The sequence below is a fragment of the Hypanus sabinus genome, chromosome 3 (assembly GCF_030144855.1).
Source record: "Hypanus sabinus isolate sHypSab1 chromosome 3, sHypSab1.hap1, whole genome shotgun sequence".
Taxonomy (NCBI): domain Eukaryota; kingdom Metazoa; phylum Chordata; class Chondrichthyes; order Myliobatiformes; family Dasyatidae; genus Hypanus; species Hypanus sabinus.
In genome coordinates, this window is record NC_082708.1 from 11,394,341 (window position 1) to 11,416,916 (window position 22,576).

Here is a 22,576-nt window from a genome sequence, read left to right on the forward strand (position 1 = left end):
GCAGTTTCCACTGTTGTGCCGCCAATGAAAAGAGGCATGTAAGTGGTGCGGGTTCTCCTGAAGTCAATAACCATCTCCTGTGTCTTATTGACATTAAGGAAGAGGTTATAAGATGGGAAATGAATTAATGGATTGTACAAAAGATACTTTACTAGATCAACATGTTGAGAATGCAACTAAGGCAAAAGCTATTTTCTATCTCAGTTTCTGTAATGAGAAAGGGTTAATTGATAATCCTGTTGTTAAGGATCTTTTAGAAAAGAGGGAACATAATATTTATGTTGAGTTTGAAAGCATAGTTCATTCTGAAACTAAGATCCTAAATCTAAACAATGAAAACTATGAAAGGAGAAAAGTTTAAGAGGAACATGAGTGGAAACTTCTTCACTCAGAGGATGGTGAGAGTATAGAATGAACTGCCAACCAAAGTAGAGTATGTGAGCTCAATACAATGTTTAAGAGGAGCTTGGATAGATGCATGGATGGTAATGGTGTGAAGGTTAATGAGAATAAGCAGTTTAAATGGTTCGGCATGGACTTATTGGGCCAAAGGGCCTGTTTCTGTGCTGTACTCTTCTATGACGCCATGACGGTATAATGGTGGCTTAGTAAGTTTGCAGATGATACAAAGGTTGGTGAAGTTGTGGATAGTGTAGAAGATTGTTGAGGGTTACAACGGGACCTTGACAGGAAGCCAAGCTAGGGTGAGAAGTGGCAGATGGAGTTCAACCCAGAAGAGTGAAGTATTTCACTTTGGAAGGTCTAACTTGAAGGCAAAGTACAGTATTAATGGAAGGATTCTTAGCAGTGTGAAGGAACAGAGGGATGTTGAGGTCCATAGATTGCTCAGAGCTGCTGCACACGTTGATAGGGTTGAGTTCAGGTAACGTGAGGTAATGTTGCAATTCTATAAAACCCAAATTTGACCACACTTGGATTATTGTGTTGAGTTCTAGTTGCCTCAGTATAGGAAGGACTTAGAAGCTTTAGAGAGGGTGCAGAGGAGATTAGCCAGGATGATTCCCGGTTTAGAAAACCTCTTATGATGATAGATCAAGCAAACTAGGGATTTTCTCTTTGGAGAGAAGGAGGATGAGATGTGGCTTGATAGAGGTGTATTCAAGGTGATGAGGCATAGCTCGAGCAGACATTCAGAGACTTTTTCCCAGGACGGAAGTCCTGATGCAAGGGGGCATAAATTAAAGATGTTGGGAGGAAAGTATAGGGGTATGACAGAGGCAGTTTTTTTAATATAGAGATAGGTTAGTGCATGGAACATTCTGCCATAGATGGTGGTCAAAGCAGTTACACTATGAAGATCTAAGGGACTCTTGGATAGGCACATGGATGAAAGAAAAATCTGGGAGAGTAAGGTTAGGTTGATATTGGAGTGGTTAAAGGGTCAGCACAATGTCATCATGGGCCAAAGGGCCCGTATTGTGCTCCAGTGTTCTATGTTCCATAAAACTGAAGGTACAAGGGGTTGGTTTTGATCACCTGGCTAAATATACTCCCTGTCTGACATCATGCTGTTTGACGGCTAGCATCTTAAAAAAATGCATAATTGGCAGAAAAAAACTGTGTTCCCTTGTGACACAAAAACTTAAGAGGAAAAGAAATCCATCTGTAACTGACAGCAGAAATCAAAAAATGATATTGAGTATATAATACATAGTAGATTCCAGTTAATTGAGATGAGTTGCTGTCATCTTCCAGTCAGCTTGAACCAGTCTCATTCTCCTCTGACCTCTCGCATTAACAAGGTGTTTTCACCCACTGAACTGCCACTCACTGGATTTTTTTTTTGTTTTTTTTTCTCTCTGTAAACTCTAGAGACTATTGTGTGTGAAAATCCCAGGAGATCAGCAGTTTCTGAGACACTCATACACCCCATCTGGCACCAACAAGCATTCCACAATCAAAGTCACTTAGGTCACATTTCTTCCCCATTCTGATGTTTGGTCTGAACAGCAACTGAACCTCTTGACCATTTCTGTGTGCTTTTATGCTTTGAGTTGCTGCACATGATTGGCTGATTAGATGTTCGCATTAACGACCAGGTGTACTAGTGTACCTAATAAAGTGGCCACTGAGTGGATGCTCAGCAAGGCACCGCACACTTGGACATAACTTGAATCAAGAATGACTTGCTGCAAAACGATAAATTTCATGTCATATGTCAGTAATAATAAACCTGGTTTTGAAAGACATGAATATAATATCTGGAGCTGATGCACATGACACGTCAGTGTCTCAAATCAGAGAATAGCTAACGGGGCTTAGACGCAGATCATGTCTCACACTTAGCACAGAGATGAGGAGGAATTTCTCCAGAGAGTGGTGAATCTGTGGAGTTCGTTGCCGCATTCGGCCATGGAGGCCAAGTTATTGGGTATATCTGTTTTATTTATTTAGAGGTACAGCTTCGTAACAGGCCCTTCCAACCCATCAAGCCTGTGCTGCCCAATTGCACCAATGTGACCAATTAACCTACTAAACCAAATGCCTTTGAAATGTGGGAGGAAACTGGAGCACCCAGAGAAAACCTGTGCAGTTACGGGGAGAACACACAAACTCCCTACAGATAGCAGCAGGAATTGGACCTGGGTTGCTGGTCAGGCAGCATCTATAGAGGGGAATAAACAGTCAACGTTTCAGGACTGGGAAGGAAAGGGGAAAAATCCAGAATAAGAAAGCCTCTGGTACCCTTCCTCCTTTTCTTTCTTTCATCGTCCACTGTCTTCTCATAGCTGATTCCTCCTCCTGCCCTTTACTTCTTCCACCTATTACTCCACAGCTTCTTCCTTCAGCCCCTTCCCCCTGGCATGGCTTCACCTATCACCTGCCAGAATGTAGTACTTCCCCTCCACCTCATCTTTTATTCTGCCTTCTGCCCACTTCCTTTCCAGTACAGATGAAGGGTCTTAGCCTGAATCTGAATGTGGGCTTCAGGAAAGGGAAGTCGAGGAAATGCATACCAGTCCTCATCACGGGATCAGAACTGTAAAGAGTGAACAGCTCCAAGTTCCTGGGTGGGCCAGCATGTTGGTACAATTACAAAGAAAGTATGACAGAGGCTATATCTCATCAGGAGCTTGAGAAGATTTGGTACATCACCAGTGACACTTGCAAATTTCAACAGGTTTCATGGAGAGGATTTTAACTGGTTGCATCACCATCTGATATGGAAGGACCACTGCAAAGGATTGGAAAAAGCTGCAGGAAGCTGAAAACACAGCCAGCTTCATCATGGGCACTAGCCTTCCCAGCAATAAGGACATCTTCAAAAGGTGATGCCTCAAAAAGGCGACACCCATTATTAAGGGCCCCCATCACCCAGGACATGTCCTCTTTGCTACCATCAAGGAGGAGGTTCAGGAGCCTGAAAACACACACTCAACATTTTAGGAACTGCTTCTTCCCCTCCACCATCAGATTTCTCAACGGACCATGAATTCATGAACACTACTGCACTACTTCCACTTTCCTTTTGCAATACTTATTTAATTCTGTATTCATTATTGTTAACTATAAAGCCTAAAGGAGGCGGTATCCATCATTAAGGTCTCTCACCATTGCTGCTGCCTTACAGAGTGGTTTGAATATCTCAGAAACTGCTGATTTCCTGAGATTTTCAGGCACAGCAGTCTCTAGTTTACAGAGAATGGTGTGGAAAACAGTGTTGTGTGCAAAAATGCCTTGTTAATGTAACCCTCAGGGTCGGCCACCACGTGTTTGTCTATGGAAACAACTTCTGGCCCCGCCAAACTGAGAAATCTCATTCGTGTGTATGCTGCGTGATGTGTTGCCCAGTTACAAATCCGTACTGCAAAATATCAAACAGTACACAATACGCAATTAAACGATTGATCTTTATACTTCTTAATTTGACTGTATGGTTAGTAAAGAAACAAAATAAAAAGGAAAAAGCCCATTCTCGTGAAACAGTCTATTGCACATCTTGGAGCTCACTGTTGGTTCATTTGTTCCCGTCGGCCTAATAAGAGAAGTTAGAGGAGAATGGCCAGACTGGTTCAAGCTAACGGATGACAAAACTTAAATAACCAAGTGTTACAACAGTGGTGCGCAGAAGAGCATCTGAGAACACATTGGATGGACGACAGCAATGGAAGACCACAATGAGTTCCACTCCTATGCCTTATAAAGTGGCAGCTAAGTGTACATTTTAATTTCCTGAACTAGACAGGTAGGTAAATGTTTGCATAGTGGGAGGGGGGTGGTGTGGCTGGGGGGGAACCACGACAGTGTAGTGGTTAGTGTGACACTATTGCACCTCAGGGCGTTGAAGGTCAGAGTTCAATTCTGATGGCCTCTGTAAGTACCTTCCTTTCTGTGACTGTGGGTTTCCTATGGGTGCTCTAGTTTCTTCCCACACTCCAAAGACATGGGCTGGAAGCATCTGTTCCATTGTGTATCTCCAAATAAATAAATAAGACTTATCAACTATGTTTCTGGAGAAAGCACTTTGTCTGATTTGTTCTGTGCGTGTAGATGAAGATTACTTGGCAGGGTCATATGGGTGTGCAGAATATCTGGAAACCCTGGAAAATATTGTGGGTAGAGGCTTTAATGAGGAAAGCGAGAAATAATATATATGAGGGTCAAGATACTGATGTTCAGCGTAAAAGGAGATAATTTTTATCATAAAGCCAACTCTGATCATAACACTGCTTATTGCCTGCTATATCTCTTGCTTTATTGCTCACCAGTGTGATTTATTACCACTGACCTTCCCTTAACATTAACATTCTTATAAATGTCATATTTTGTTCTACAAACAGTTTTAATTTAGATCCACCTGGGATATTGCAGATTAGATCTTGTCTAAAGTAAGAAAAATTGCTTTTATCCCTCTCTTGAACTAACCAGGATTTGAAAAAAATATAGTTACTCAGGGGTTTATCAATAATTTCTAGAATAATTTATAATTATTAAACTATAAAAAACCCAATGTTAACATAGAACGTTTCAGGCCCTTCAATTCATGATGCTGATCTTTTAATCAACTCCAAGATCAATCCAACCCTCCCTCCTTCATATCCTTTCGTTTTTCTATCATCTATGTGCCTATCTAAGATTTTCTTTAATGTCCCTAATATGCCTCCCTCTACCACCATTCCTTGCAGGATGCTGTACCTACCACTCTGTATATATAAACCCCCCCCCCCATTTTTTCCTCCATTCACCTTAAAATTATGTGGGAGGAAACTGGAGCACCTAGAGGAAACCCGTGTGTTCTTGGGGAGAATGCACTAACTCGTTACTGGCTCTGTCGGGAATTGAACTCGCATCATTTGTACTGTAAAGCATAATGAGTCATAGAGAACTGTAGCACAAAAACATCTAATGTGCGTTGAACTGTTATTCTGCCCAGTCCCATCGACCTGCACCTGGACCATTGCCCTCCCTCCCTTCCCATCCATGTACCTATCTAATCTCTCTTAAATATTGCATTCACCACTTCTGTGGGCAGCTTGTCTGTAGTCAGACCACCCTCTGAGTGAAGAAGTTCCCTTTCAGATCCCCCTTAAACATTTCACTTTTCACCCTTAACCTATGACCTGTAGTTCTAGCCTTGCCCAATCTCTCCCCTCATTAACTTCAGCCCAGATTTTGCCCTGACATCCACAACATGGAAAATTTGTAGCAGGTAACTAATCCTCATATCTTTGTGATGTGGGAGGAATTCAGAGTACCTGTAGGAAACCCATTTGGTCACGGAGAGAACCTGGATCTCTGGCTCTGCAAGGCAGCAGCTCCATGGCACTTCTGGCTCTTTTACTTTTTAAATTTTTTTGTAAGTAATTTTCTTTTATGTAACACACTAAATGCTGGAGGAACTCAGCATGTTAGGCAGCATCTATGGAGAGGAATAAACATTTCAGGCTGAGACCCTTCATCAGGACTGGAAAAGAAGGGGAAAGAAGCCAGAATAAGAAGATTGGGGAAGGGGAAGAATTACAAGCTGGCAGGTGACAAGTGAGACCAGTTGAGGGAGTAGGTGGGGAGAGGGAAATGAAGTAAGAAACTGGGAGGTGAAGGCTGAAGAAAAATGAAGCTAATGGGAGCGGACAGTGAATCATGGGAGAATGTAGAGGAGAGAAACCAGAGGGAGGTGATGGGTTGGTGAGGAGAAGAGAAAGATAAGAGGGGAACCAGAATGGTAATTAGCAAAGGGAAGGACCAAGGAGAAATTAGTGGAAATTAGAAGTTGATGTTCATGCCATCAGGTTGGAAGCTACCCAACTGAAATATGAGCTGTTATTCCTCCAAACTGAGTGTGGCCTCATTGTGCCAATAGAGAAGGCCATAAACTGACGTAAAACCATATGATATAGGAGCAGAAGTAGGCCATTCAGCCCATCAAGTTTGCTCCCCATTTCACTATGGCTGATCCATTTCCCTCTCAACCCCATTATCCTGCCTTATAAGACCATAAGACATGTTGGAATGGGAATGGGAATTCATTATTCATTGTTACAGCCACATAAATTAACTTCTTTGTGGTCATTATTAACATATAGGAAATAGAAGCTTGTTCCGAACAAGATCCCAGAAATGTTTCAGGACAAACGGGGATTAAGCTTCTTAGAATGGTGCATTACCATATATTAATACCATTAGGCATTCAAAAGTCTGAATCTTTGCAGATTTCCCTTTGACACTCACTATTTTTTACTAGGTTCTACTTGCCAGCAGCTTTGTGCCTCTCTACGCTGGGTTCAGGGCCGTGGAGTACAAAGGAGAAGTGAGTATGAAATTAATTTAAATAAAAAATGCTGGAAATAACCAACAGGTCAGGTAGCGTCTGTGGGGAGAGAAACAAGAATTAATGTTGCACATCATTAACCTATTGGTAAATTGGTTTATTATTGATACATGTACTGAGTTACAGACAGTTCATTTTGTAGTCATAGAACACTACAGCACAGAATCAACCCCTTTGGCCCACCTAGTCCATGCCGAACCATAAGTCTGCCTAGTCCAGTAAATCTGCAACTGTGCCATAGCCCTCCAATCCATGTGCTTGTCCAAACTTCTCAAGTGTTGCATCAAACCGACATCCATTTGCAGAGAAAAGCAATAATAGAATGCAGAATAAAGTGTTACAGTTACAGAGAATGTGCAGTGCAAAGTAAGCTCAAGACCATGACAAGGTAGATTGGGAGGCCTAATACTATGAGACTGTTCAATAATCTTGTAACAGTGGGCTAGAAGCTGTCCTTATACCCGGTGGTATGTGCTTACAGGCTTCTGAATCTTTTGCCACATTTGGTAGTTGGTGGGGTGGAGGTAAAAGGAGATTGTCCAGCATGCATCAGTACTGGAAAAGATTGGAAATGAAAGTTTTAAGATGCAGAGGAAGAGTGGGGCAGTGGAGAGAACACAGGATAATGTCTGTGAATCAGTGGAGGTAGGTACATGACAAAAAGGGTCATGGAGAGGAGTGAATGACAGTGGTACAGGCATCAGTGAATGGTGAACCTGTAGGTGTTGAGGGGGTGTAAATGGAGGATGATTAAATATGTGAAATTACTCACAGAAATGAAGGGAGGATCCAAAACCTCTCAATGCTAGCACTGCGGGAACTGAGGTTGAAATTGTTAATGCTGAACTCCTTACACCAGAAGCTGTAAAGCAAGTTACATAGAATAGTGCAGCACATGTCGTGCCAATCCTCAAACCTGCCTCCCGTATAACCACCCACCTTAAATTCCTCCATATACCTGTCTAGTAGTCTCTTAAACTTCACTAGTGTATCTGCCTCCACCACTGACTCAGGCAGGGCATTCCATGCACCAACCACTCTCTGAGTAAAAAAAACCTTCCTCTAATATCCCCCTTGAACTTCCCTCCCCTTACCTTAAAGCCATGTCCTCTTGTACTGAGCAGTGGTGCCTTGGGGAAGAGGCACTGGCTATCCACTCTATCTATTCCTCTTAATATCTTTTACACCTCTATCATGTCTCCTCTCATCCTCCTTCTCTCCAAAGAGTAAAGCCCTAGCTCCCTTAATCTCTGATCATAATCCATATTCTCTAAACCAGGCAGCATCCTGGTAAATCTTCCCTGTACTCTTTACAATGCTTCCACATCCTTCCTATAGTGAGGCAACCAGAACTGGACACAGTACTCCAAGTGTGGTCTAACCAGAGTTTTATAGAGCTGCATCGTTGCATCACGACTTTTAAACTCTATCCCTCGATTTAAATCCATGTAAGCTTTCAAACTGTGTGCAGCTCCAGAGATGGACACTTGAGGGCAGTAGTGTAACATTCAAAGCAGGAGTGTCAGAGAGAAGTTGCCAGAGTTGAAAATTATGTGTGGTTTTCCTTTTAATTTATACTTTTTAAATTTAGGTATCCATCCCTCTCACCCACCCACCCAACCAGAACAGGCCCTTCCGGCCCAACTTGCCGTACTGCCTAGCAAACCATCTATTTAATCCCAGCCTAATTACGGGACAATTTGCAATGACCGATTAACCTACTAACCGATATGTCCTTGGTCTGTGGGAGGAAATTGAAACACCCAGACGAAACCCACATGGTTCAGGGGGAGAAGGTACAAATTCCTAAACAGGCGGCAACAGAATTAAACTCCGAACTCCAGAGTTAACATAGAAAACCTACAGCACAATACAGGCCCTTTGGCCCACAAAGTTGTGCCGAATGTGTCCCTACCTTAGAAATTACTAGGTTTACCTATAGCTCTCTATTTTTCTAAGCTCCATGTACCTATCCAAAAGACTCTTAAAAGACCCTATCGTACAGTTCTCTGAGCTGTAACAGCGTTGCACTAACCACTACGCTAACGTTGTGCCCAGTGGGTGAGTTCGATGGGTGGAATGGGGTACAGGCTGAAATTACTCTGGCTGGCATTGCTGGCACTTAATTCCTGAATACCTACCAACTAATGAATATGGAAAAGCAGGGGTTAAATATTTGGAAGATCAGGGAATTGAGGGGTATGGGAGCTGGTACAGAATAGGAATTGATGGTCGGGGCAGATAATCAGTGATTATTATGAATAGTGGGACAGGCTTCATAATCAGAATCAGGTTTAATATCACTGGCACATGTTGTGAAATTTACTGTTTTGCAGCAGCAGTACATTGCAATACATAATAAAAAATGTGAATGCGTGTATATATGTATGTTTATATACACACACATACAGCAAAAAGAGAGGAAAAAAACAAAAAATGTGAGATAATGTATATGAATTTATTGTCCATTCAGAAATCTGATGGCAGAGGGGAAGTAGCTGTTCCTAAAATGTCCTGAGGAAGGGTCTTGGCCCGAAATGTTGACTGTTTACTCTTTTCCATAGTTGCTGCCTGACCTGCTAAGTTCCTCCAGCAATTTGTGTGCATTGTTCCTAAAATGTGGAGTGCCTGCCTTCAGACTCCTGTACTACCTCTTTGATGGCATCAATGAGAAGAGGGCATGTCCTGGGTGATGGGGATCTTTAATGATGGATGTAGTCTTTTTGAGGCTTCCTTGTGAAGACACCCTCAATGTTGGGGATACTAGTGGCCATGATGGAGCTGGCTGAGTTTGCAACCCTCTGTGGCTTTTACTGAACCTGTGCAGTGGCCCCTCCATATCAGATGGTGACACAACCAGTTAGAATGCTCTCCACGGTACATCTTTAAAAGCGTGAGGCTTACTCCTGCCTCAGTTTTCTTTGCGTTCTTTTTCTGGATGCATTAGTTCATGGAGCTATTCAGCATGGAAACGTACACTTCAGATCAACTCATCCATGCTGACTGAGATGCCAATCTAAACTATTCCCATTTTTCTGCATTTGACCCATATCCTTTCAACACTTTCCTGCTATGTACCTGTCCAAGTGTCTTTTAAATGTTATTATTGTGTCTGTCTCACCTTTTCTATCTGTCTAAATATCTTTTAAACATGTAATTGTCTATAACATGTCCTCTGGCAGCTTGTTCCATTTACCCTTTCCCCTTCCCCCGGACTGGAAAAACCTCATCCTCACATCCTCCTTCAGTCTTTCCCCTCTGACCTTAAACCCCTGCCCTCTGGTTTTACACTCCTGTACCTTGAGAAATAGTCTGTGGCTGATAAATAGTCTGATAGATCCTACCTCTGTCAGGAGCTTGCATAAAACGTCACCCCTCAGCCTCCTTGGAGCAAAGGAACAAAGTTTAGCATATTCAGACTCTCATTATAACTCAAACCGACCAGTGTAGGCATTGTGAATCTTTTCTGCACTTTCTCTTGCTCGCTTGATCAAAGATTGTAGTGTAATAATAATGACGTTGCTCAATTTGGACATGGCCTCCTCTTCTGCCACGATGGAGCCACAGTCAGGCTGGAGGAGCAACACCTCATATTCCATCTAGGTAGCTCCAACCTGATGGCAAGAACATCAATTTCTTGAACTTCTGGTAATATTTTCTTCTTCCCCTTTCCATTCACTCTTCATTTCTCTGCTCTGAACTCTTGCCTCTTCTCCTCACCTGGATATCATCTCTCCATGGTGCCCCAACTCCTTCCTTTTCTCTCATGGTCCTCAAATCTCTTAGCGGATTTCTTTTCCAGCCCTTTGCCTTTTCCACCTATCACCTCCCAGCTTCTTCCTTTATCACCTTCTGGCTTATCCGCTCCTCCCTACCTTCTCATTCTGGCATCTTCCCCTTTCCTTTCCTGTCCTGATGAAGGGTCTTGGCCCTGAAATTGACTGTTTACTCATTTCCATAGAATCTGCCTGACCTGCTGAGATCCTCCGGCATTTTGTGAGTAATGCAGCATAACTATCGTATTGTATAGCTGTAACACGATTTCTCAACTCTTGTACTCATTGACTTGGCTGACAAAGGCTGTACTTTAAGACTGAGTGCAGCACTCAACATTTTAGAAACAGCTTCTTCCCCTTAGTCATTTGATTTCAGAAAGGACGATAAATCTACTCCTCTCGTTTTGCAGTATCTATTTATATTTTATTATATTTTTTATTTTTATATAGATCTCTTATTGTAGTTTATAGTATTACTCTGTGCTGCAGCTACAAATCAAGTTTCACAACATATTTCAGTAAAGCCTCAGCTTTTTAAGGCATTGGTCCGGTCACATTTGGAGTATTGTGAACAGTTTTTATCAGAAAAAGGATGTGCTGCCATTGAAGAGGGTCCAGAGGGTGTTTACAAGAATTACCTCTGGAATGAATGAATTAATGTATGAGGAGCATTTGTTGGCTCTGAGCCTGTACTCACTGGAGGTCGGAAGAATTGGTGCGGGGGTGGGTCTCTTTGAAACCTATCAAATATTGAAAGGCTGAGATAGAGTGGATGTGGAGAGAATGCTTCCTAAAGTGGGGGAGTCTAGGATCAGAGGACACGGCCTAAGAAAACAATAAAAATCTTTACAACAGAGAAGAAGAGGCATTTTTTTAGCCAGATGGTGCTGACTCTGTGGAATTTCAATCTAGCTGTTTGTGGCAACGTAGGCCAAGTAATAGGAAGTGGAGGTTAATAGGTTCTTGATTAGTAAGGGCATCAAAAGTTTAGGGGAGGGAAATGGAATTGGGAGAGTTAATACATCTGCCATGAGGGAATGGCAGAGCAGAAATAATGGGCTGAATGGCCCAGTTCTGCTCTTGTGTCTTATGGTTTTAAAATCTGATTCTGTTTCAGTGGTGCAGGGATCTAATGTTTCCCAACAGTTCCACCAGGGATTTGCTTCTGCTCAGTTAAGGAAAGGCCATGTCCATACTTTCCAGTCTAAATAATTTATTCTAGCTTGTAACTCGTACTGATCGAGTGGATTTTTGCCTCCCAAGATCATTACGTCATTGCTAGAGTCAACAGAAAGACCACTGCTACGATTGCTATTCCCCTTCTCAAAGGAACAATGTGTCTGTTTCAAAGCAATATATACAACTGAAAAATTATAGAAGCAAGAAATTCTGCTGATGCTGGTAATCTTGACCAACACACACACAGTGCTGGAGGAACTCAGTAAGTCAGGCAGCATCTGTGGAAGGAAATAAACAGTCAACATTGTTCTGTTCGCCATAAAAGACGGGATGTCCCAGTGGCTATCCATTTCAGCTGGACTTCCCATTCTGGCATGTTTCTTGATGGTCTTCTCTGCTGACATGATGAGGCCAAACTTAGACTGAGGGAGCAAAACCCTTTATTCTGTTTGGGTAGCCACCAACCTGATGGCATGAACATTGATTTCTCTAACTTACAGTAATATGCCCCCTCTCTCTTCCCTCTTTTACCATTCCCTAATCTGCTTACCCTCTCACCCTTTCTTCTCACCTGCGCATCACTTCTCTCTGCCTCCCATCCCCCTTCCCTTTCTCCCATGCTCCACTGTCCTCTCTAATCAGATTTCTTCTTCTTCCACTTTACCTCTTCCACCTATTACCTCCCAGCTTCTTACTTCATCCCCCCCGACTGACTTTTCCCCTCAGCTGGTCTCATCTATCAGCTGCCAGCTTGTACTCTTTCTCTTCCCCTGCCTTCTTATTCTGGCTTCTACTCCAGTCCTGATGGAAGGTCACAGTCAAAATAATTCTCCATATGAGCTGTTCAACTTGCCGAGTTCCTCTAGCATTTTCTGTGCGTTGGAAAATTGTACTCTTTCACAAGTGGAGGTCACATTGCAAATAAGTAGCCTTATTTATTATTCTGTCCTGTAAATATGGTTTTTTTTTACATTGGAACCTGCGTCAAGTCTGCTTTGCCAGCGCCAGGTCTATTTGTCTCTGACAGGGATTGAGCAGATGGAGACACAATAGGGTTCCCCGGCATCAGCTGAGATGCTAAGTATGTATGTACGACACATTGAACGTGTCATGGTGGGGAAGGCCATCTTGGCATTCCACACCATGCACACTTGTTAATACTGAAGGAATGAGGGAGCAGGCAACAGGAATTGTATAAGATGTTGGTAAGACTGCACTTGGAGTATTATGTTCAGCTTTGTTCGCCTTTGTTTTCGGTAAGATACTATGAAACCATAAGGGCCTGACGCATTGTTGAGGATCAGTACCACCCACCCCACAATCACTTTGACCCACTACCATCAGGAAGGAGGTACAGGAGCATCTGGTCTAGAACTGCCAACCTGGGTAACAGCTTCTTCCCTCAGGTTGCAAGACTGATGACTACCTGCCGTCACCGAGGTGTCGTCACTTGGACAGTGAGCTATTTATCTGTGCTGCACACTACATGCACTTTGAATTATATTTTATTATTGGTGGTAATATTTAGTTTTATGTGCTGTGTGTGGCGTATGTTTTGTGGGTGCTCTATGGCCTGGAGGAATGTTGTTTCATTTAGTCGTATACATGCATAGTCAGATGCCAATAACCTTGAGTGCAGATGGGATTTATGAGGATGCCACAACTTGAGGGCTTGAGTTATAGAGCTTGGTCAGCTAAAAATATTAATTGAAGTGCAGGAGGAGGGGGTGATATAGATATATAGTTCAAAGTAAATTTATTATCAAACTACTTGTATGTCACCGTATGCTACCTTGAGATTCATTTTCTTGTAGGCATTCACAGGAAAACAAAGCAATACAATAAAATGAATAAAAAACTACACACAGAGACTGACACATAGAATCATGATGACCATAGATAGGGTGAGTTCACAAAGTTTTATTTCCCCAGTGTTGGGGAATCAAAAAATGGAGAGTACTAGTTTTAAGATGAGAAGGGATAGGTTTAATAGGAATCTGCAAGGAAAACTTTTTCTCCCAGAGGGTGGTCCATGCGTGGAATGAGCTGACTGGAGGGAGGAAGTAATTGAGGCAGGTAGAGTAGTAACGTTTTAAAAACATTTGGACAAGTACATGGATAGGAAATGTTTAAAAGGAAAAGCGCCAAATGCGGGCAAGTGGGGATTAGATGACCATCTTGGTCAGCATGGACTGGTTTGGCTGAAGAGCCTATTTCTGTTCTGTGTGACTTTGTGACTCACTCCAATAGATTGGTGGGTTTGCATTGAGAGCTGGCATACACTTGATGGGCTGATGGCCTCAAAAAGGAAAATTAGAAATTAAGCAACCAATTCCAGGCTCTCTATATAACAGAAACTGCCTGCATTTAAGTTTTGCCATTAAGAATCAAAAGAAATATCTCAAGGTGTTGTACAGGAGAGATGGTAGAGAAAATTTGATATTGGGTGGGTATGAAATTCAAAGAGTCAAATTATATTTATTATTGGAAGTCTGTATGCAATTTATAATTCTGAGATTAGTCTTCCCACAGCCACAAAACAAAGAAAACCATGAAACCCTTTCAAAGAAAAACATCAATTCCCCCCCCCCCCCACATGTGCAAAACAAAGAACAAATTGCATAAATGGCAAAAAAAAGGAAAATATATAGAATATGCTGCTGTGTGCATACATCTACTGATGCTTCTGGACACATCATTAGTGATGTTCCTGGAATCACTGGGTGTTTCGGGTGTTTCGGGTCTTTCAACATCATACACCCTCCTCCAGGTGACCCAGCTGGGGCTGATCAGACCCCAGCTTGTGTCCAGATGGTTAGCTACACATGACTCCATGGCTCCACTCTCTTGAGCCACAGCCATCTTGAGGCCCTCTCTGCGGCATCGGTGGTACTGCGGATGGCTCTCCTCTTCCTCTCTCCCTCGATGCCCAAATTGCTGTAGGCTCTGGCTAAGGAATGGGCTGCGAATCCCCTACAACCGACTCTCCATCCAGCCTGCTGGCAGTCACTGACCAGTCCCGCGTACTTCAAGAGCTTCCTTTCAAAGGCCTCTTCCAAGCGATCTTCCCATGGGACTGTCAGCTCCAGCATCACCACCTGCTTCGTAGACTCAGCCACAAGGACAATGTCTGGTCGCAGGGTTTTGGCTGCGATATGGTTGGGGAACTTCAGCTGCCTTTTGAGGTCCACCAACAGCTGCCAGTCTCTTGCAGAGATCAGGATACCTGCAGATATAAAACATCAAACCACAAAATCAATGAAACAGTCCAGTTCAGTCCAGTTCAGTCCAGTTCAGTTCAATCTAATGCTCTGTTGTTCATTGACTGCAGTCCACCCTAATTAAAATTGCTATGTAAGATCGAAGTGTGAAGGCAGCAAATTAGTAAGTTCACCTTTAACCAGAGTCTTAAAATGGACGAGGGAGAAAACTGGCGAAAGTACTTTGAGTCTGGATCCAGATTGTTGAAGGCACATCTGCCAATAGTGGGACAACACCATTGGAGGATATAAAACATGGATGATAAAAAATGGATGTCTATATGGAAAGGACTGATATTAGTATAGCTTAAAAGGTCGGCACAATATTGTGGGTAAAGTGCCTGTACTATGCTGTGGTGTTCTATGTCACCAAAGGCATGCAAATTTTTACAGGTGTACCTTGGAGAGCATTCTAACTGTCTGCATCACTATCTGGAATGGGGTGGGGGGGTGGAACTACTGCATAGGATTGAAGTTAGCTGCAGAGAGTTGTAAACTTAGTCAGCTCCATCATGGGCACTAGCCTCCACAGTATCCAGGATATCTTCAAGGAGCGATGTCTCAAAAAGGCAGCATCCATCATTAAGGACCCCCATCACTCAGCTCATGACTTAGTTGCATTGCTATGAACAGAATGAAGTACAGAAGCCTGAAGGTACGCAGTCAGTGATTCAGGAACAGCTTCTTCCTCTCTGTCATCCAATTTCTGAATGGACATTGAACCCATGAACACTACCTCACTACTTTTTATTTCTATTTTTGTACTACTTATTTAATTTAACTGTGTGAATATATATACATACTCGCAATACTTAACAGTTTTTTTTCAATTATTATGGATTGAATTGTATGGCTGCTGTAAACACAATAAATTTCATGACATATGCCAATAATATTAAACCTGATTCTGATTATGATTATGTACCAGAGAAAATATGTCAGGAAAGGTAAAGTCCATAGAAAGAGAACATCCCTAATTTTCTCTCAGGAGAAATTTAACTCCTTAGTCAGGACAAGTGAAAGCCGAAATAGACAACAGGGCTCAAACAGAATCAGAAACAGGTTCATTATCACTGACATATATTGTGAAATTTGTTGTTTTGTAGCAGTAGTACAATGCGATATATAAATATTACTATGTTACAAGAAGAATAATTAGTGCAAAAGAGGGAAAGTGAGGTAGTGTTCATGGGTTCATAGACTGTTCATAGACTAGAGGGGAAGATGCTGTTCCAAAAACGTTGACTATGTGTTTTCACATTCCAGTACTTCCTCAAGGTAGTACTGAGAAGAGGGCATGTCATGGATGGTGAAGATCCTTAATGATGGATACTACCTGCTCCACTGAAAGTATATTTTCTGATCTCATGTCCTTCCCTCAATAAATATTGCAGTTCCCCTGTGGAGTGAGAAGCCATGTCAGTATTTCAGCTTGGAGATCTTTTGTCATAGCGAGAGCATGAGTCAAAAAAGCACAGGAAGGAAGAGAACAGAGGAGAAGCTGAATGATATGAGTGGCAGTGGTGGTGGTTGTGGCTGAGAAAGTGCGTTCAGCACAGCTACCCGTGACTGAGGTGAAAAAGAACAGAGAGAGAAACATTATTGGGATTTAAGCTGCAGAACACAAGAAATTGTAGGAAATCTGAAATAAATTTAAATAATATGATTCTGTTACTAAGCTGCATGTGATTGGAGCCTGTCATTTATAATTTGATGGTGTGTTTTTGGACTGATCAATCTGGCGGTTTGCCATCTCCAAGGGAGTTCGGTGAAGTTTGGAGCAGAGTGTGTGGTCTGAAGGCCTGTAAGTCTGGAGAAGGGTCATGATAGACTATTGCTTCTCTCTGATTGAGGCGTTGAGGGCGTGAGCCTGTGATTGACTCCATTGCTTCTCTCTGATTGAGCTGTCCAGTAAGGTTGAGGTTGACAAGGATGAGAGCAGAGGACAGGCGGGTGTTCGGCACCAGCTGCCTGCTTTTGACCGGTCTTCCTCTCTCTCTTGCTAGCTTCTGTCAGCGGAAAGTGCAGGAATCTTAGGATCCACATTTCAAGGATTGATTGGAGAGGCTGTGAATTTGTTTTAGGGGACTTTGAGGTTCATGTTGCATGTGTTCCTGGATTCTGTTTACTCTTTTTTTTTGCTGTTTTTGAGCAGTTTCATTGGGGTGATCAGTGTGGTCTGGGGCAGGTCAGGAAAGAGTATTTTGTCCTGCAACCTGCAGTGGGCTAACAGTGTTGAACTAAACAGTGCAGAACTGAACTATACGGAATACTTCTGGACTTATGGTATGATGTTTGATATTCTATATGTGCTTGTTTTTTTGCAGTTTGCGTTGGGTGTTTGATGTTTCTTTGCACAGGTTTCATGGCGTTTCTTTGTCTTGTGGCTGCCTGCGGGAAGAAAGATCTCAGATTTGTATTATGTATACATATTTTGATAATAAATGCACTTTGAATCTTTAAATCTCTGAAAGCAAATGCCAAAAATGTCCAGAAGCTCAGTCAGCATCTGTGGAGAGAATAAAAAGTTCAACAAACAGTCTGCTGGAGGAACTTACTAGGTGGAGCAGTGTAGAGTCATTCTGCAAGGAACTAGGCCCTTTGGACGAACTGGTCCATGCTAGCAAAGTTTCCTTATTCAAACTAGTCCCTTGTACCAGCGTTTGACAACAACTGTATAAACTTATCTAATCCATGTACCTATCCCAACTGCTTTTTAAAAGTTGTTAAGGTACTTGCCTCAACACCTTCCTCTAGCAGCTAATTCCACATATACGCCACCTTTTCTGTTTTAAAAAAAAATTAGTTGCCCATGAGTTCCCATCAAATTTATTTATTTATTTATTGAGATACAGCGTGGAATAGGCCCTTCCGTCCCTTCGAGCTGTGCCATCTAGCGATCTCCCAATTTAACCCTAGCCTAACCATGGGACAATCTACAATCACCATTTAACCTACTAACCGGTACGTCTTTGGACAGTGGGAAGAACTGGAGCACCCAGAGAAACCCACTCGGTCACAGGGAGTATGTACAAACTCCTTACGGGCGGGGCGGGAAATGAACCGGGGTTGCTGGTACTGTAAAGCATTGTGTTTCCTCTTCCTCTCAACTTAAACCTACGCCCAGCTCTTGATTTCCCGAAACCTGGGAAAAAGACTGAGTGCATTCTCGCTATCTATGCCCCTCAGGATTTTATACGTCTCTATCAGATCAGCTCTCAAAGTTCAAACTTCAAAATAAATTTATTATCAAAGTACATCATAAACTAGTCTGCGATTCATTTTCTTCTGGCCATTCACAGTAGATAAAAAGAAACACAATAGAATCAATAAAAACACACACACAAAGGCAAGCAACCACTGGCACAAGGCAAACTAGGTCAATAGGTATGTTTAATGTCAGAGGAATGTATACAATATACATCCTGAAATTATTTTTCTTTGCAGATATCCACAAAAAGAGGAGTACCCCAAAGAATGAATGACAGTTAAACGATAGAATCCCAAAGCCCCCCAACTCCCCCCTCCCACATGCAAGCAACAGCAAGGCAACAACCCCCCCCCCCACCCCCACCAGCAAAAAAGCATCAGCAACCTCCACCAAGGACTCGAGTGTGCAGCAAAGCATCAATGACGACACAAAATTGTTGTACCCCAAAGACTACTCATTTACCCAGTAATTCAACATACCAGAGGATCTCTCGCTCCCTAATAAGGGAAAAAGAGGTGACCCCATTTCACAGCAATGTTAAAAGTCTGTTGCATTGCTTTTTCTGAGCTCTGTGCCCAGAGAGTTGCCCTGAAGGCTCAGGTCTCTGGACACAGCCCATGACAGCTGACCTCCTGTTCCCCATGTTCCGTGTTCTCCCGCGATGTCTCAGTCGGGGCCCCAGCCTTGAATCAGCGTGTCGCCAGAGCTACGAAAATTCAGCACCCTGAAGGGGTCTTCCAGTCTGCTTCCTTGGGATATCAAAATATCCTAGGTAATAATAAATAAATAAAATTGAGAACATGAGTTGTAGAGTCCATGAAAGTGAATCCATAGGTTGTGGAATCAGTTCAGTTCAAAGTACATTTATTATCAAAGTATATATGCCATCTACAACCTTGAGATTTGTCTCCTTACAGGCAACCACAGAATAAAGAATCCCCATAGAACTCATTAAAAACGCAACACTGTCAAACATTCAGAGAAGAGAAAACATCATGCAAACAATAAAAGTAAGCAAATAACATTCAGAACTGAAGTTCATGAAAGTGAGTCCACAGCCATGAAACTGATTCGGAAGACTGGTAGTTGCAGGCCACAGCCTCAGTTTAGTGCTGAGTTGAGGTGAGTGAAGTTACCCATGTTGGTTCAGGGAGAGCCTAACGGTTGTAGGGTCGTAGCTATTCCTGAACCTGGAGGTGTGGGCCTGAGGCTGCTGTACCACCTTCCCGATGGCAGCAGTGAGAAGAGAGCATGGCCTGGATGGTGGGTGTCCTGGATGATGGATGCTCTCAGCCTCATATCCTCTATGTGCTCAGAGTCAATCAATGTTGTAAGTTGCAATGTTACAGGCTAACAAGCTTTCATTAGAACTGGGAAACCTGGGAAGTCTAATTAACCAAAGTTGATGCTGAATGTTTGTACTTGGGGAGGGGACTTGGGTTCTGCCTAGGGTTGAATCCTTGTGAATGTGCCATCACTGATGCTTAACTGAAGCATGATTCAAATTTGATAGCGCGCGATAAAAACATAAGCGAGACAGAAGTGTTGTGAAACTGAAACTTTGTGGCATTGGTGACTGAAACATACTTGAGACCTAGGTAAACAGTGTTGGAAATGATTAAAAAAAATGTAAAGCTAGACGACTGCAGGGAGGCTTGAAACACTGAACTGATAACTCTCCAGCCATGAATCTTTCTGTTTTGCAACATGCTGGGTTTTAGATTAATTATATCTTTAGATATGAAACCAAAAATAACAATTGATGTCTACACCAGAAGCCCAAAGCACTGACATATATCAGATTAAATGGTTCTTTATCGGAAACTAAACTAGTTTACAAAATATGCTTTTAGTGGTAGATTGTGAAACTAGATAACAGAAAGATCATCTGAGACCCAGTAAGCATGGTAGTCAAAATATCCTTTGTGAAGCATCATGCAATATTGTCCTCAAATCTCTATGTTACATGGTGAAGTGTTAGCACATATCTTGCCTTCTATTCTCCAATGATAGTTTCTTATGGCACTGACATTTATTCAGATTGCCTCGAGCAGCAGTTCTGTCTCTGAAAAGAAGAGAAAGACATCAAAGTTCAAAGCAAATTTATCTTCAAAATAGATACATGTTACCATATTTCATTGAATTTAATTTTCTTGCAGCCATGAGACAGGCACAGAACAAGCCTTTCACCCACACCAGCCCGGCAGCATTCTATTTTACCCTAACCTAATTACAGGAACATTTACAATGACCTATTAACCTATAGCGAGAAAAGAGCATGGTCTGGATGGTGGGTGTCTTAGATGATGAATGCTTTCAGCCTATTACCCTCTAAGGGATATGTCCTCTCAATGTTATAAGTCAATGTCTTTGGACTGTGGGAGGAAACCAGAGCACCTGGAGGAAACCCACACACTCACGGGAAGGGTGTACAAACTTTTTACAGATGGCGTCAGATTGAACTTCAAATTTCGAAGCCCTGAGCTGTAATAGCATCGCACTAACCGGTACACTACGGTGGTGCCCTGAAAAGGGTTTTTTTTTAAAAAAAGAAATACTATAAAATTTCACAAAAAAACTCTGTAAGCAAAGACGGGCAAATAGCCAATCTGCAAAAGTAGGCAAACTGTGCAAATATAAAAATAGTACTGAGAACAAGAGTACTTGAAAGTGAATCTGTAGGTTGTGGAATCAGTTTAGAGTTGAGATGAGTGGCATTACCTGGGCTGCTGTAAGAGTCTGATGGTTGTAGGGTGATAACTGTTCCTGAATTTGGTGGTATGGGAGCTCCTGCCCATTGTCAACAGGAGAAGAGGGCATGGCCTAGGTGATGGGGGTCATAGATTCATGGAGCACTACAGCACTGGAGCAGGCCCATTAACCCATCCAGTCTGTGTCAACCTATTATTCTGCCTAGTACCACTGACCTGAAACTGGACGATTGCCCTCCATACCCCTACCTTCCTTATACTTCTCCAAAATTTTCTTAAATGTTGCTATCAAGCCCACATCCACCACTTCCACTGGCATCTCATTTCATACTCTCACCCCCCCCACCCTGAGTGAAGAAGCTCCCCCTCATGTTCCCATTAAATATTTTACATTTCACCCTTAACCCATAACCTCTAGTTCTAATCTCACCCAACCTCAGTGGAAAAAGCCTGCTTTCATTTATTGCACCTATACCCCTGATAAATCTGAATCAAATCTCCCTGGGTTATCTTTGACTGGATATTCAAAAAAGAGTTCAGATATTGTAATAATTTATATGGAGGGAGATGGATGATACACAGAATGAAAATATTTAATATAAATTTGCCTCAAGATCAGCCTATTCAGTGTTGTACGCTATCATATGATCAGCATTCAATTCCCACCATTGTCTGTAAGGAATTTGTACGCTCTCCCCGTAACCACATGAGTTTTCTTTGGGTGCTTCAGTTTCCACCCACAAGGACATATGGGTTGTGGTTGTGGGCGTTCTATGTTGGCTCTGGATATGTGGTGACACCTGTGGGGCACCCAGCACAGGGTTTGTTGATATGATTTGACGCAAATGATGCATTTCATCGTATGCTCAGAGGCCACTTTATTAGGTACACCTGTACACCTCGATAAGGCAAATATCTAATCAGCCAATCATGTGGCAGCAACTCAGTGTATAAAAGCATGCAGACATGGCCAAGAATGTCAGTTGTTGTTTAGACTAAGTGTCAGAATGGGGAAGAAATGTAATCTAAGTGACTTGGATCGTGCATTGATCGTTGGTGCCATACATGGGGTTTGAGTAACTCAGAAACTGTTGATCTCCTGGGACTTTTATGCACAATAGTCTCTAAACCAATACCATTAAGCAAGGGTCTGCTTTAGAGATGACAAAGAATGGTGTGAAAAACAAAAAAAATCCAGAGAGTGGCAGTTCTGTGGGTGAAAACAACTTGTTAGTGAGCGAGGTCAGAGGAGAATGGCCAGGTTGGTTCAAGCTGACAGGAAGGTGACAGTAACTCAAATAACCACACATTGCAACATTGTAGTGCAGAAGGGTATCTGACTGCACAACATATCGAACCTAGAAGTGGATGGACTTCAGCAGCAGAAGACCACAGACGTACACTCTGTAGGCAATTTAGTAAGTACATGCGGTACTTAATAAGGTGGCCACTTGAATGCATGTTTTGATGTACATATGACAAATTTTGCTGCTTATCTTCTGTGTTATCTATGTATGTCTTTTTGTCTCTGCTTTTTATAAGACCACCTAAATATTCTCATTTTGATGAAAGGTCATTATCCTGACATTACTTTCTCCAAATACTGGCTGACTTTTATTTATTTTGTATGTCTGGCATTTGCAGCTTCT

At 42.3% G+C, this 22,576-nt stretch overlaps 1 protein-coding gene across 8 annotated transcripts in view; it reads left to right on the plus strand.

Moving 5' to 3' along the window:
• Positions 1 to 22,576, plus strand: part of pnpla4 (patatin-like phospholipase domain containing 4) — a 50,102-nt gene that overhangs the window by 22,293 nt on the left and 5,233 nt on the right. For 4 of the 8 annotated variants that reach the window (XM_059963742.1, XM_059963740.1, XM_059963741.1 and 1 more), the window contains one exon: positions 6,704 to 6,769. The exons of 1 other annotated variant lie outside the window; for it this stretch is intronic. In XM_059963742.1, coding sequence (XP_059819725.1) covers positions 6,704 to 6,769 — 66 coding nt within the window. 3 more of the 8 variants (XR_009511074.1, XR_009511075.1, XM_059963744.1) reach the window with 3 other exon arrangements.